Here is a 12,043-nt window from a genome sequence, read left to right as displayed (position 1 = left end):
ATTGCAAGCTGCCTGTCCATCTAAAGCCCTGTTTCCACCAAGCAGTCCAGTACAGTTCAGTTCAGTATGCTTTTTTCTGTTCCCACTGTGAAAAGTTGTGGATGGTACCAATGGAACCGTTCTGTACCATCTTCATTTTTGGTCCCCCCTCTGTTGGGGTACCTAGCACACAGATCTGGTACTAAAAGGTGGAGCTGTGAACACTGCAGTCTGTTGATTGGTCAATAGAGGACAGTCACTCTGCTCAGGGCTGAGTTGTGGCTGGTTTTGAGGCTCATGTAACCACTGTTCATACTGTGGAGAGTTTTATTGTAACTATAAAATGAAAGAATGTTTTGCTGCCTCCTGCAGCAGCTGGATTGAGAGAAAAATTATCTTTCACTGGGCCGACTGCCGGCGACTTTTAGGATTGAACGTTAACTTGTAATGTTACTCAATATGAGTTCATGACGTGAATCCATCAGCACACCTTAAATTTCACTGTGACAACTTTAACCATTACTTTAATTTTTATATGACATACACTTTTAGTAATGAGTGGATCTTCAAGCGTTTATATATATTAATTCTGACCGGGTTATATGAACTACATATATTCTAATCCTCACTTGAAGAAAAAAAAAAGTGCTGTGGAGTGTTGTTCCTATGGGCTCCAGCAACACTCAACCCCTGAGCTTGCCTGAGAAGGACTAAACGCACAAACTTGCTATTTCTAAATATCCCATGGAGACAGACTCTCACTGCAGCCTGTTTTATTTTGTTCTGAAAATGTCGGCGTGCAGCCTCGTTCTGTGGACGATAAACGAGGTCCAGAAATACAAATACAGTGAATGCTGGACGGAGCAGTGAGTGACAACAACCCCGCCCACATTTAAGGGTACTGTTTGCAGTGGAAACCCTAGGGTCTAGGCACCATGTCTGAAGGGTTACTTTTGGTTCCAAAGCTACTGTACCTAAAGTGTTTGGTGGAAACAGGGTTTGACGCTCCAGTTTACCCTCACTGGTGAACAACAGTTCAGGCAGTAACTCTCTTCCAACTACTAAGAGTTTCTCCAAATAAATATGTAAATCCATCATTAAACAGGCCAAATTTAAAAGGGGATTTATAAAAGTACAACATAAAGGCCAAGAATTTCATAACTTTAGGAATTTAGTCTGTTTATTTATGATTTGTAAAATCTTATAGTAATTTCTGTCTTTATTTTCCTGTTGATGCTTCATATTTTTTGCATGACCTTTATGGTCCCCCATACTGCTCAACTTCAACTGTAGTTAGTCATTGTTAATAAATGTTAGACCTGTCTTTAACATTTTTTTTTTTTTAATAGAAAATCCCACATCTTAACTTACAGGAACTTGACTCCAAACACCGTTTCTCACCTGTCTGTTACGAGATGTCATCAGAAGAACAAACAACACACAGAGCACCAGGTCAAGGTCTCATCTCTTTGCCCAAATGTTCTTCTTTTACTTCATTCATTGTTTAATGAATACAGTGAGAGACAAATAAATACAGACAGAACAGCGGCTAAAAGGAGGAAGAGGAAGTGGTTGAGTGTGGAAAAGTCGAGGGACGGAGGAGGAGCAGCAGGTGTGGAGCAGGAGTACAGTTAATCCCTCTGAGGCAGAACTAGTTTTATGTATTCTTCTTTTTCTGTTGTGGTCTTTGTCGTCCTACAAGCCTGATTCTACTCAGTCTAATGGCAACTGTTTCAAGAATTAACAACTCATGTAAAAAGTCTCATATATATGTGAAAGTTGCTGCAAGTTGAGGAGAAACAAAAACAAGTGCAGGTCAGTAAGGAGGGATAGATGCAGGGAAAGAAAAGACGTTGCGAGAGAACCCTCACTTGTTAGTCTGCCAAGGTAACAGGAACATACTTAAATCATTAAAAAGAATACAAAAATTGCCTCGTTGCCTTTGTTTTTGTTAGTTTTTACTTGAAAAAATACTTTAAAAAGTAACAAATCAACAGAAAACAGTAGTGGTGGATGTCTAATCTTGACTTAGTAGAGGGCATGTTCAAAATCTAATAACGAAGTGTGCTTGATTGAATCATCTCTGAGTTAAATCGAGCACATTTTTAGAAATATTTCAAACATGCGCTCTTCTCTGTCGAGCTCTGTGGTGAACATACACATGATCTGGGTGGGGTGGGGTGGGGGTTGGGGTTGTATTTTTGTTGACTAAAGGAGAAGATTAGCAGAAGGGGGATGTGGACGCTGTCCTGTCGATATTAAGACTTGTCTGCTGATTTGAGGAGGTTTTCTTTGCTCCTTCTCTTCACGTCCCAGTTGTAGACTCGTGCCATGTCTGAGGGGAGCGGCGGGTTAAGGAATAGCAACAGCAGAGTGGCAGCAGGGTTAGTTATGATAAAAACAGTGTGTGACATTTTTATTAATGTATTGGAGCTGGAGATAGACAGTAGCTCTAGTTTTCAGTTAACTTTCGAGTAATGCTGATTCTGGCAGGTTATTTCGAGGGGCATTTACTATTTAAGGGGATATACTGGCAAAAGTATGTTTTCTTTAGTGTATAATCACCTGAAAATAAGAATGAGTTGTTTATATCCACATAGGAAGCAAGTCCTCGTCTATGAAGATCGCCAAGTTGCACCATCATGTTTCTTACAGTAGACCAGAACAGACAAACCAAACCTTGCCTCTAGATTGGGACATTTGCATTTTTGCATCTGCCACCGTAGCTAGCAGCCCCTCCCCAATATCTAGTGTCAAAAAACGCAGATTTATTTTAAGTGAAACTGCTTTATTCAGTGTTTTTACTAGTTTAAAACTGGGTCTGTTTGTTTTGGAGCAGAAGAGACCTCTGTGGATAATTTGCCTTCCAGTAAAAACGTCCTGAACATCTGGATCTTAAGTTACAAGAGACAAAAGGTGAGCATACATTAGCAGGTGCTAGGCTAGCCTGGGCTAACAGCGTACAAGAAACATTGATTTGCAACATGAAACTGCTTTATTTAATGTATTTCGCAGTTTTAATCACCAGAGGCCTGTACTACGAAGATCTTCGGTCACTTTGTATGAGGTGGATAAGCTGTGTTTCATCAATGCACGGGGGAAAAACCCAACAAGTACTCAGAAGCCTGTAATCACGGATATTTAGGACGCCTGACAAACTTAAACAATAGCTTTAAAGGGTTGGTAAATAAAAACTACAAAATACATATCATCTCACTTACCTTATGGTTGTAGCAATGTAGCCTGTGAATTTGGGTGAGCTGAAGACCAGATTAACTTTGGAAAACTAGTGATGTACTGCAGCAATGCCTCGCTACCACCCCAAATGAGGCCTTGTTACGTCACACTCATATCAATATAAGTTGTCAATTATTTTTTAATGAAACAATAATGGAGGTAGTAAAATCTGTCTCAGATTTAATCCAAACACAGAACTGCAATACCCAGTTTTGTCCAGCAGATGTCACTATCCCCCTCAACAATGAACCATTTTAACACAGCTGCTGCAGTGACTCAGAGCCTCAAAAACCTTTTTCCCCATCACTATGAAAAAACAATACATAAAACATGAGTTTATGTTTTAAAGCTGCAACAACAGCTCCACAGGACTTTGAATCAGAGATGAGCCCAACCTGAGTGGACTACATCATGGAAGGATACTGACTTCGGTGGTGGTGAACTGGTCTCGCAGGAAATCCAGATCATCCTCGAGCGTCTCTAGATTACGGGATGCCGTGGATAGGTTCTTCTCTAGGAGAGCCTGGGCTTCATCAATGTCGTACTCTAACATGACGTTAGCCTTTGGGGGGGAAATGTCGGGGTGGGCAGGAGTGGAAGATGTAAAGAGGATTCAAGTTATGGTCTATTACCCACCAGATCAGCCCAGTCAGAAGAAAATGTTCGGATTATACATTTCTGCAAACCACTAATACATGTCATTTCCCCCTTTTAAATATATCATATCGACATTTCTAAAGTGATACAATACATAAGCTGACAATTGTCATCAAGAGAGCAAAACCACTGCTTGAAACGAACACCACTTTGTTTTTTGGTAATCCTTCAAAGCATTTTCCAGCAGTGTTTGAGCCACAAAACCTGGGTGTTTATTACCAACCCTTGCCGGTGTGTCCAGCCCCAAGCCTTAGTGAATTTGGCCAACAATAGTGGCACTTCCTAGCTGTGTTTTAGCCACAGAACCTGGATGTTTTTCACTGACACATAACTGCATTTCCAAGCAGTGTTTGTGGCACCAAACTTGGACTTAATCACTGATACATAGCTGCGTTTTCTAGCAACGTTTAACCCATTGAATCTGGACATTTTTCACTGACCCGTCCCTGCTTTTCTAGCGGCTTTTGTGCCACCAAACTTGGGTGTTTTTTTCCCCAACCTGTGGCAGCGTTTCCAGCACCAAACCTTGGTGTTTTTGACCGACATATTGCGGCACTTCCCAGCGGTGTTTTAGCCATAGAACCTGGGCATTTTTCACTGACCTCTCTGCATTTCTAGCAGCTTTTGTGCCACCAAACCTGGTTGTTTTTACCAACCCTTGGCTGTGTTTCCAGCACCAAACCCTGGTGTTTTTGACCGACATATTGCAGCACTTCCCAGCGGTGTTTTAGCCATAGAACCTGGGTGTTTTTCACTGGCACATAACTGCATTTCCAAGCAGCGATTGTGGCACCAAACTTGGATCTTATCACCAGGGCATTTTTCACTGACCTGTCTCTGCTTTTCTAGCAGCTTCTGTGCCACCAAACATGGTTGATTTAAAGCAGAACATGGTGTTTTCCATCTTTCCTTACCATAGCCAAGTGATTTTTGTGCCTAAATCTAACCACACCTTCACCACAGCACTATTAAAGCAGTTTCAAGGTATGTGCTCAAAAATAATGCACAATGTATCCATGGTGCGCAGAAACATACAAGGCGAGCATTTTTTTCTGGCTGTTGGGTTGCCACAATAGCTCTTAGTTTCATATAAATGACGACTAGAAAAAATTTGACAAGTTGTTTTATACAAAACAAGGTCAAGATGGCACCCGACTCAGCCTCTCATCTCTTATTCTGAGGTAAAAGAAGCGGAACTAACTTTACACAATTGAATAATTTCTGCCAAATACCTCATGCTTATCTTTTGTTGTTTTATCCATCTCTGTTAAACTACTCTTAGTAATGGTTGTGCGACAAAACACTACACACCAGTAAATTAAACCAACTCCACTCTTGAGCTCTACTCACCCCTAACCATAGGCAGACTTTGTCAGTGGGCGGCACTGAGGCCTTGCAGTAAACATTGTCAGCCAATAGGAAGTGTGTCTCCATGGGCGTTGTGGTCTCCTGGGGAAACAAAACGATACATCAAACTGGTCAAAAGGCATCCACTATTATTCATTTTTCAGATATTTTATATTTTGTAACGTATTGCTCAGAAAGAAACAACAACCTTGAAAATAAAGAGTTGTTTCATTAAGGATTTACACAATGAAATCTAAAATTAATTTACTTCTGTATAATTTACTTATTAATTGTTTGCAGCCTATAATTGCTTTTCATTTTTTTAACTTTCTGAATCAACCACTGTGGAATTTCAAGCTTAAGGAAATCTTTAAGATCATCACAAAAAATACTGGGATAGAAGTTTTCTGCGTTATCATTCAGCCCAATGTAATGACGTGATGCGAGTACAGGAAATAACAGAGACAGCAGAGCACACACAAGATATAAATTTATACCTCAATGGATTTCCCTATCAAAATCTAATTAAATGCGCTATTAAGTAAATTTAATGACCCATAAAAGGCATGCATTCATGTTGAAATAATAGGTTTTGTGAAACAGCTAGTTTAACTGTCAAGGGTCTTGCTTTAGATTGATCACTGAGAGTTTGCTGTCTGGGTATAATTCTGTCTATGGACAAATCTACAGATTATTTAGTTTTCACATCTGGTCATTTACATGACACATTAATCAAGAAATCAGAACTTGCAATATGTACAACAATCATACCAGCATCTTACAACACAACATGTAGTCATATAGGTTTGGTTTAAGAAGCAGTGGTGGTGCGGGTTAATTCTGAATTGTTTGGAAAATATTAAAGTCCATTTAAATACCATCAGTTAGGAGAAAGCTGTAGATAAAAGTGAGTTTTAAGAACAGTTTTAGAGGAGGTGCCATTATAACGTTACTTTACAAAGACAATACTGACCTTTTTCTTCTGCATGTGCCGTAGGATTTCTAGCGTTTGTGTGATTTGTGGGATCTGGCTTTTCAACCTAAATATGAAGAGAGGAAAAAACTTTTTAGTTCAAGTAAGGAAGGCATTATTTAAGTTATCACACAGCCACGTGTAATGTGGACGTTATCACTGGATTGTGGTTTTGTGTACACGTGGTTAAAGTCAGAGATACACAAACAATAAATACTTATATTTTGAACTAATAATGATAATAGATGTTTCAACATTTGCTAATGACTAAGGGCCTGTGCACTAATCACACAAGGGATTCTGGGATGTCCCAGACACAACACTCACCAGACAATGATTCACAAAAAAATCAGACAACAAACCTTCCTATTATTTCACAGTTTTGCGTCAGATTATTTTACGTGAGAAAATCAAGTGTCTTTCATTGGTGTTACCTGAGTTTCTTCTGAGACAGGTTGAGCTCCATGTATTTATATTTCTGGTACTGTTCGTCCAGCTTCCTCAGTGCTGAATCTGCCGTCTCGTTGCCTGGCAGCTTCATAAAAGAGTCGACATCCTCCTGTGAAATCCAGCAGAGGGGAGAGAAGACGGTGAGCCGAGACATTAATTACTGACCCATATCTGTATCTGAGCTAGGGTTGTCATGAGAACCGATACTTTGGTACCAAGTCGATGCCAACACGCAAAAAAATATGTCGGTACCTGTTTTTTTTTCCAGTACTGTAAGTACCAGATACAACTTTGCCCTCAGAGGGCCGTGTCGATTCCTGTCAGAACTGATGGGGGCAGTATACGCACGTCACTCAGTGCCGAGGATGAGCGCAGAAGAAGAACGCCTGTTCTCCATCGTCTTTGCTAGAAACAATGGCTTTTACGAGTGCTGCTGGAGCACAACACCTCAGCTTGTCTAAAAGTCAGGTAGTAGGAGTCGTGTGTGGAGATGGTTAGAGTTAGAGTTAAAGTTTTAAAGAATTTAGAAATACATGAGTTCTGTTTTTTGATTTTTATTGTAGTATCGAATGAGTATCGAGAATTGTGGAAATTCACTGGTATTGGTATCGACTACTGAAATTCTAGTATCGTGACAAGCCTAGTCCCAATCTTTGCAGAGTAACAGTTAAGTGTAAAAGGAATTACAGGCTGTCCCATATAGACACCTGTCCTAAATATAAGCCTGTTAAGTTCAGTGATTTAATCAAATATGAGCCCGGACTATTAATTGAAGTTTTCTTTCAAACAATGAACACAGCTCATTCAAAATTTTTCCCTGGACAGGAAGGGTATGAAAAACTGTAAGCCTTCAGACAATTGTAGTGAAGTATCTCTTTAAGAAATATTCTATATAGTGGAGTAGGAGTAAAATACTGCATAAAATGTCAATACCCAAGTAGGGTTGCAGCGATATACAGGTTTCAAGGTACACCATGACATACAATTTGAGGGTTATCATACTGTGTACATTTGCTTATCTATAATATTCAGAAAAAAATGCAACTGCAACCTTTTAGTAATTTTCTAAGAGGAGACTTTTCACACATACTCTCATTAACAAAATGGTTTCCAGTTTCAATTATAGTAATAAAACGTTTGTTCAACCAACAATAACCAATCAGTTTTCCTTCCTTTAAGGGTCTTTCTGACTGATAGTAAGATAATTCTTAAATTACATGAAGCTGCTGTGTTTTATGAGACGGTTATCATACTGTGAAAATCTCACACCATTGCAACCCTATACTCAAGTTCAGCAGTGCTCTGGAATATACTTAGGTATTTCCATTGTATGTAAAATCATACAGGGTGTCTACAGGTATCAAACAATTAAATTTAATGCTTTTCAAGACCCATTCGCGACACCTTTTAGCCTAATTTAGGACATATTTTTGGACAAGTGATGTTTTACTTATTTAAGCATCTCAGGTAGGCATTGCAGGGAAGTAGTATGTGTGTGTGGTCTTGTGCAGAGGTAAGTGTTAAATAGGAATATGGTTATCAGAGTGAGTTGAGTCAATCTACATTTTGCCAACAGGTATGTGCAAGTATAAGGTAAAATGACAGTATTATAGTTTTTTTTAAAGATGTGTAAAATTAGAAATGTGGACCTCACAAATTCAAATTTAAGACTTTTTAATGCCTTTAAGGGCCTTATTGTTGTACCATTGAATAATTTAAGACATTTTAAGATGTTTTAAGGACCGGCAGACACAGTGGCAATATTTTTTGAGACGGTTATCATACCGTAAAAATCTCATACCACTGCAACCCTATACTCAAGTTAGAACCTAAGTTCAGCGGTGGTGGAATGTAGATAGATAAACAGATAGTTAGATGACGATAGAAATAAGTCTTTAGCTTTTAGGTCGCAAGAACCACAGTTAAGTAAAATTTTAAGGTACTTGTACTTTACTTGGGTATTTCAGTTTATGCTACTTTATACTTATCCTCCAATATATCTCAGATTCAAACAAAATACATAATCACTTCACAAATTCTGATAATTTACCAGTATTATAAAGCAGCTGAAACAAGCTCAGCAGTAGCCGCATAAGATTTTGAGTATTTTCCCTTTACTTAAACTCCTGTAACATATCTGGAACTTCTTCCATCACTACAGACAGGGAATATGTTACTGCACATGACCACTTTTACTTTTGGTACTTAAAAGTACTTTTCACACTGTGTTATTAGTGTTTTTAACTTCAGTAAATGATGTGAACACTTCCTCCATGGTTTTAATATTAACTGTTACCTAACAATGAATGAGGAAGAAGGTTGGAGGGTGCTAACGCTATCTTAGCATGACATTTATCCGTAAAGCAGTGTAAAGGGCTAACGTTTAGCTAACTAAAACACTTTACAGCCTAAAGAGGAGAGCACACCGACACAGTGATGTCCATAGATGGAGGTGAGGAGCCGCCCAGCCTGCACACACAGCACGATTAGCTCCCATGCTAACTGAGCTAACTAGCCTGTTAGCCAGCATGACGCGCCCACACACCGGCTATACGTTTAAAAGTGAGCTTCCAACGGTCTAACGCCATCGAAGACATGCGAGGAAAGGGAGAAATGTCGGCCTCTACGTACCACGAACACAGCCTCGGGGATCCCGAGGTGCTTTCTCTTTGTCGCCTGAACGGCATTGCTGTTGTCTATGGTGGCAGCCATGATGGAGAGAGGCTCCTCTCCTTCCTTCCTGACGTACAAGTCTGGGGAGCAGCGTGGAGGCTCGGCTGCCTCTAGTGGACACAGCCTGCAACTGCAACTGCTGTTTTCTACCACAGAGGGATTCTTGGGGTCAGGAAAAAGTTGTGGCTTGTGTTAAAATGAATAGATTTCTGGGAGAAAGCCTACAAGGAATACGTCTCCTACTAGGCCTACTAATAGTTTGTTTGTTGTGGTCACTGTTAGTTGTTGCCTTGGCAAGAACTACTCTTCCTGGGGTCCATAATAATAATGACAATAATAATAATAACTAGTCCATACCCATTGGTAGCTTTGTCACTTTCTACCTATGCCAATCCTCAATGCCTGTGTGCAGTTTCAGATTGACCACGCCGTTCTCAGTGAGTAGAAAAAAAAACGTGGGACAGACAGATTGACTGACTGACAGAATGACTGACTGACAGAATGACTGACTGACAGTTTNTAATAATAATAATAATAATAATAACTAGTCCATACCCACTGGTAGCTTTGTCACTTTCTACCTATGCCAATCCTCAATGCCTATGTGCAGTTTCAGATTGACCACGCCGTTCTCAGTGAGTAGAAAAAAAAACGTGATACAGACAGATTGACTGACTGACAGAATGACTGACTGACAGATTGACTGACTGACAGAATGACACACTGACAGTTTCCGTGATTATGTACAGCATACCATACCATGACTTAGTCATACCAAAAATTAGAAAAAACAACAACAACATTGGTNCCTTATAGTATAGAAGTTTTAGTAAGTTTTCCAACTTTTGCTAAGAGGGAACTTTAGATATTGGTCCCTAGATTATGTTCACCGAGTTTCATGCAGATTGGTCAAACTTCCTAGGAAGAGATCGATTTGAAGTGTTTTTCAAAAAATCCCAAATGGCGGAAAATCTATATAAGCGGAAGTCATGGGTTCTTGTTCCTCATGAGGAGAGGCATCTCTGTGCAAAGTTTCATGTCTCTACGACATACGGAGCATGAGATACGCCCCTTCAAAGTTTGCACTTTCAATCGGTTGCTATAGCGCCCCCCTTTGGCCAATTGATGTAATATTGCTTCATTCGCATCCTCCCATGACCCTCTACCACTGTGCCAAATTTCACATGGATTGACCAAGTCAGTGAGGAGAAAAACGTGGAACAGACACACAGACAGACACACCCACAGACAGAGTTGTTGTCATTATATAGTAAGATAATAACTTTATTTAAACAGCACAATTCATGCATAAAATGCAACACAAAGTGCTGAACAGAAAAGACAATCAAGACATTTGTTAGAAATAAAAACAAAATAAAAGCATGAATAAAAAATGCCTAGTAAAAGCATAAATACTAGTGATGGCCAAATGAGGCCTCATGAACCACTGTGTTTATTTTCTTAAGCCACCAGATGGCGCTGTCTGTTCAACAAAGGTTTAAAAGCACACTTCATTGCCAGTCCTTCAGCCTTTTTTTTTTTTAAACCAAGAGCGCCATCTGGTGGGGTCAGAAAATAAAGAAAGTGGTTCATGAGGCCTCATTTGACCATCACTACTGACAGGTAACCAATGTAGTGATTTTAAAACTGGAGTGATGTGTGCGCTCTGTCTGGTTTTTGTCAGAACACGTACTGCTGCATTTTGCACGAGCTGTAATTTAGAAATAGCTTTCTTGGACACACCAGACAGAAGAGCATTGCAATAGTCCAGTCGGCTGGAGATAAAAGCATGAATCAGCTTTTCTGTGTCTGCCTGGGAGAGAAACCGTCTGACTTTGACAATGTTCCTTTGCTGATAAAATGACACTTTAATTACATTTCTAGTGTAATTTTATGTAATTTAATGTCTTTTTTCAGCATTGGCAGTATAAATACAAAATCGGGGAGTGCGTCAAAATGCCGCCTACCTACTTTTGTTTATACATAATGCGCCTTTTTCGGGGCAATGGGGGTGTGAGCAAGTAACAAAACGTGTAGCTCAGCATGTGACGTAAACAGTGACATGGGAGGGAAGCCGTGGGTGGTCAGTCCTTTGGCAAGTATCTCGTAAGTCGGCCCGTCCTTCACCGTCCCCGTCATCTGCCGGTTAATGGCCTCTTCGTTTGCAAGGGCAAGGAGGGCGCGCAATTACTTGTCTCCCCAGTTGCTCATCTTTACAGTGTCTGTCAGGTTTGTGTTTCCCTCTTGCTACTAGCTGCTCGCTAATTCCTGCTATCAGCTGTTTCCTGTTTATCCACCGCCAGTGGCTCGCACGTGCGGCGTCATCAACAGCTCCTCCCACAAGTCATCAACAGCCCCTCCCGTTGCGGAAGACCGCCTCGTTCTTTTTAAACCAAAAAGGTTCCGCCAATATGTCTACCCTACGAGGCGGAAAATTGGGCACCTCGGATCAACTCGCCAATCCGGCTCTGTGTGTCTAAACGCTCACAGCTTGCCAGCAAAATGGCCCAACATTCGCAGAAAATCTGGCAGTGTAAAAGAGGCTAATGAGTGAAAATCCCCCAAACAAAAACTGAAAGACTCTTAGCTGGTTACAAAAAGTGTTTAGAAGCTGTGATACTTGCCAAAGGGGGCACTACTAAGTACTGACTATGCAGGGTGCCCAAACTTTTGCTTCAAGTCCTTTTCCTTTTTTGTTATTTTGAAACTCAAGGTAAGCTTGCTTTA

At 40.2% G+C, this 12,043-nt stretch overlaps 3 protein-coding genes across 3 annotated transcripts in view; 2 read left to right on the top strand and 1 right to left on the bottom strand.

Moving 5' to 3' along the window:
• The window catches only part of LOC126403715 (serine/threonine-protein phosphatase PP1-beta catalytic subunit), a 659,813-nt gene that overhangs the window by 381,007 nt on the left and 266,763 nt on the right, over positions 1 to 12,043 (top strand). The window lies entirely within an intron of this gene.
• c17h11orf68 (chromosome 17 C11orf68 homolog) overlaps positions 1 to 12,043 on the top strand; it is a 616,176-nt gene that overhangs the window by 381,013 nt on the left and 223,120 nt on the right. The gene's annotated exons all lie outside the window — the stretch shown is intronic.
• On the bottom strand, positions 1,433 to 9,405 carry vbp1 (von Hippel-Lindau binding protein 1). Its single transcript, XM_050066453.1, has 6 exons — positions 9,275 to 9,405; positions 6,628 to 6,752; positions 6,194 to 6,260; positions 5,224 to 5,322; positions 3,640 to 3,778; positions 1,433 to 2,314 (listed from the first exon to the last, which is right to left on the bottom strand). The coding sequence occupies exons 1-6, from the start codon at positions 9,353 to 9,355 to the stop codon at positions 2,238 to 2,240; spliced, it is 588 nt and encodes a 195-aa protein (XP_049922410.1). The 5' UTR covers positions 9,356 to 9,405; the 3' UTR covers positions 1,433 to 2,237.

The sequence above is a fragment of the Epinephelus moara genome, chromosome 17, assembly GCF_006386435.1.
Source record: "Epinephelus moara isolate mb chromosome 17, YSFRI_EMoa_1.0, whole genome shotgun sequence".
Lineage (NCBI taxonomy): Eukaryota > Metazoa > Chordata > Actinopteri > Perciformes > Serranidae > Epinephelus > Epinephelus moara.
Note: the sequence above shows the minus strand (reverse complement) of the source record. Positions and strands in the feature narration are given on the sequence as shown.

What these genes read in the sequence shown, in the direction of transcription:
- vbp1 (XM_050066453.1), bottom strand. Translation starts at nt 9,355, where the DNA reads ATGGCTGCCACCATAGACAACAGCAATGCCGTTCAGGCGACAAAGAGA. An exon ending in TCCCCGAGGCTGTGTTCGTG is followed by an intron (nt 6,753 to 9,274) that starts GTACGTAGAGGC and finishes TGGATTTCACAG; the next exon opens with GAGGATGTCGACTCTTTTAT. An exon ending in AAGTCTGCCTATGGTTAGGG is followed by an intron (nt 3,779 to 5,223) that starts GTGAGTAGAGCT and finishes TCCCCCCCAAAG; the next exon opens with GCTAACGTCATGTTAGAGTA.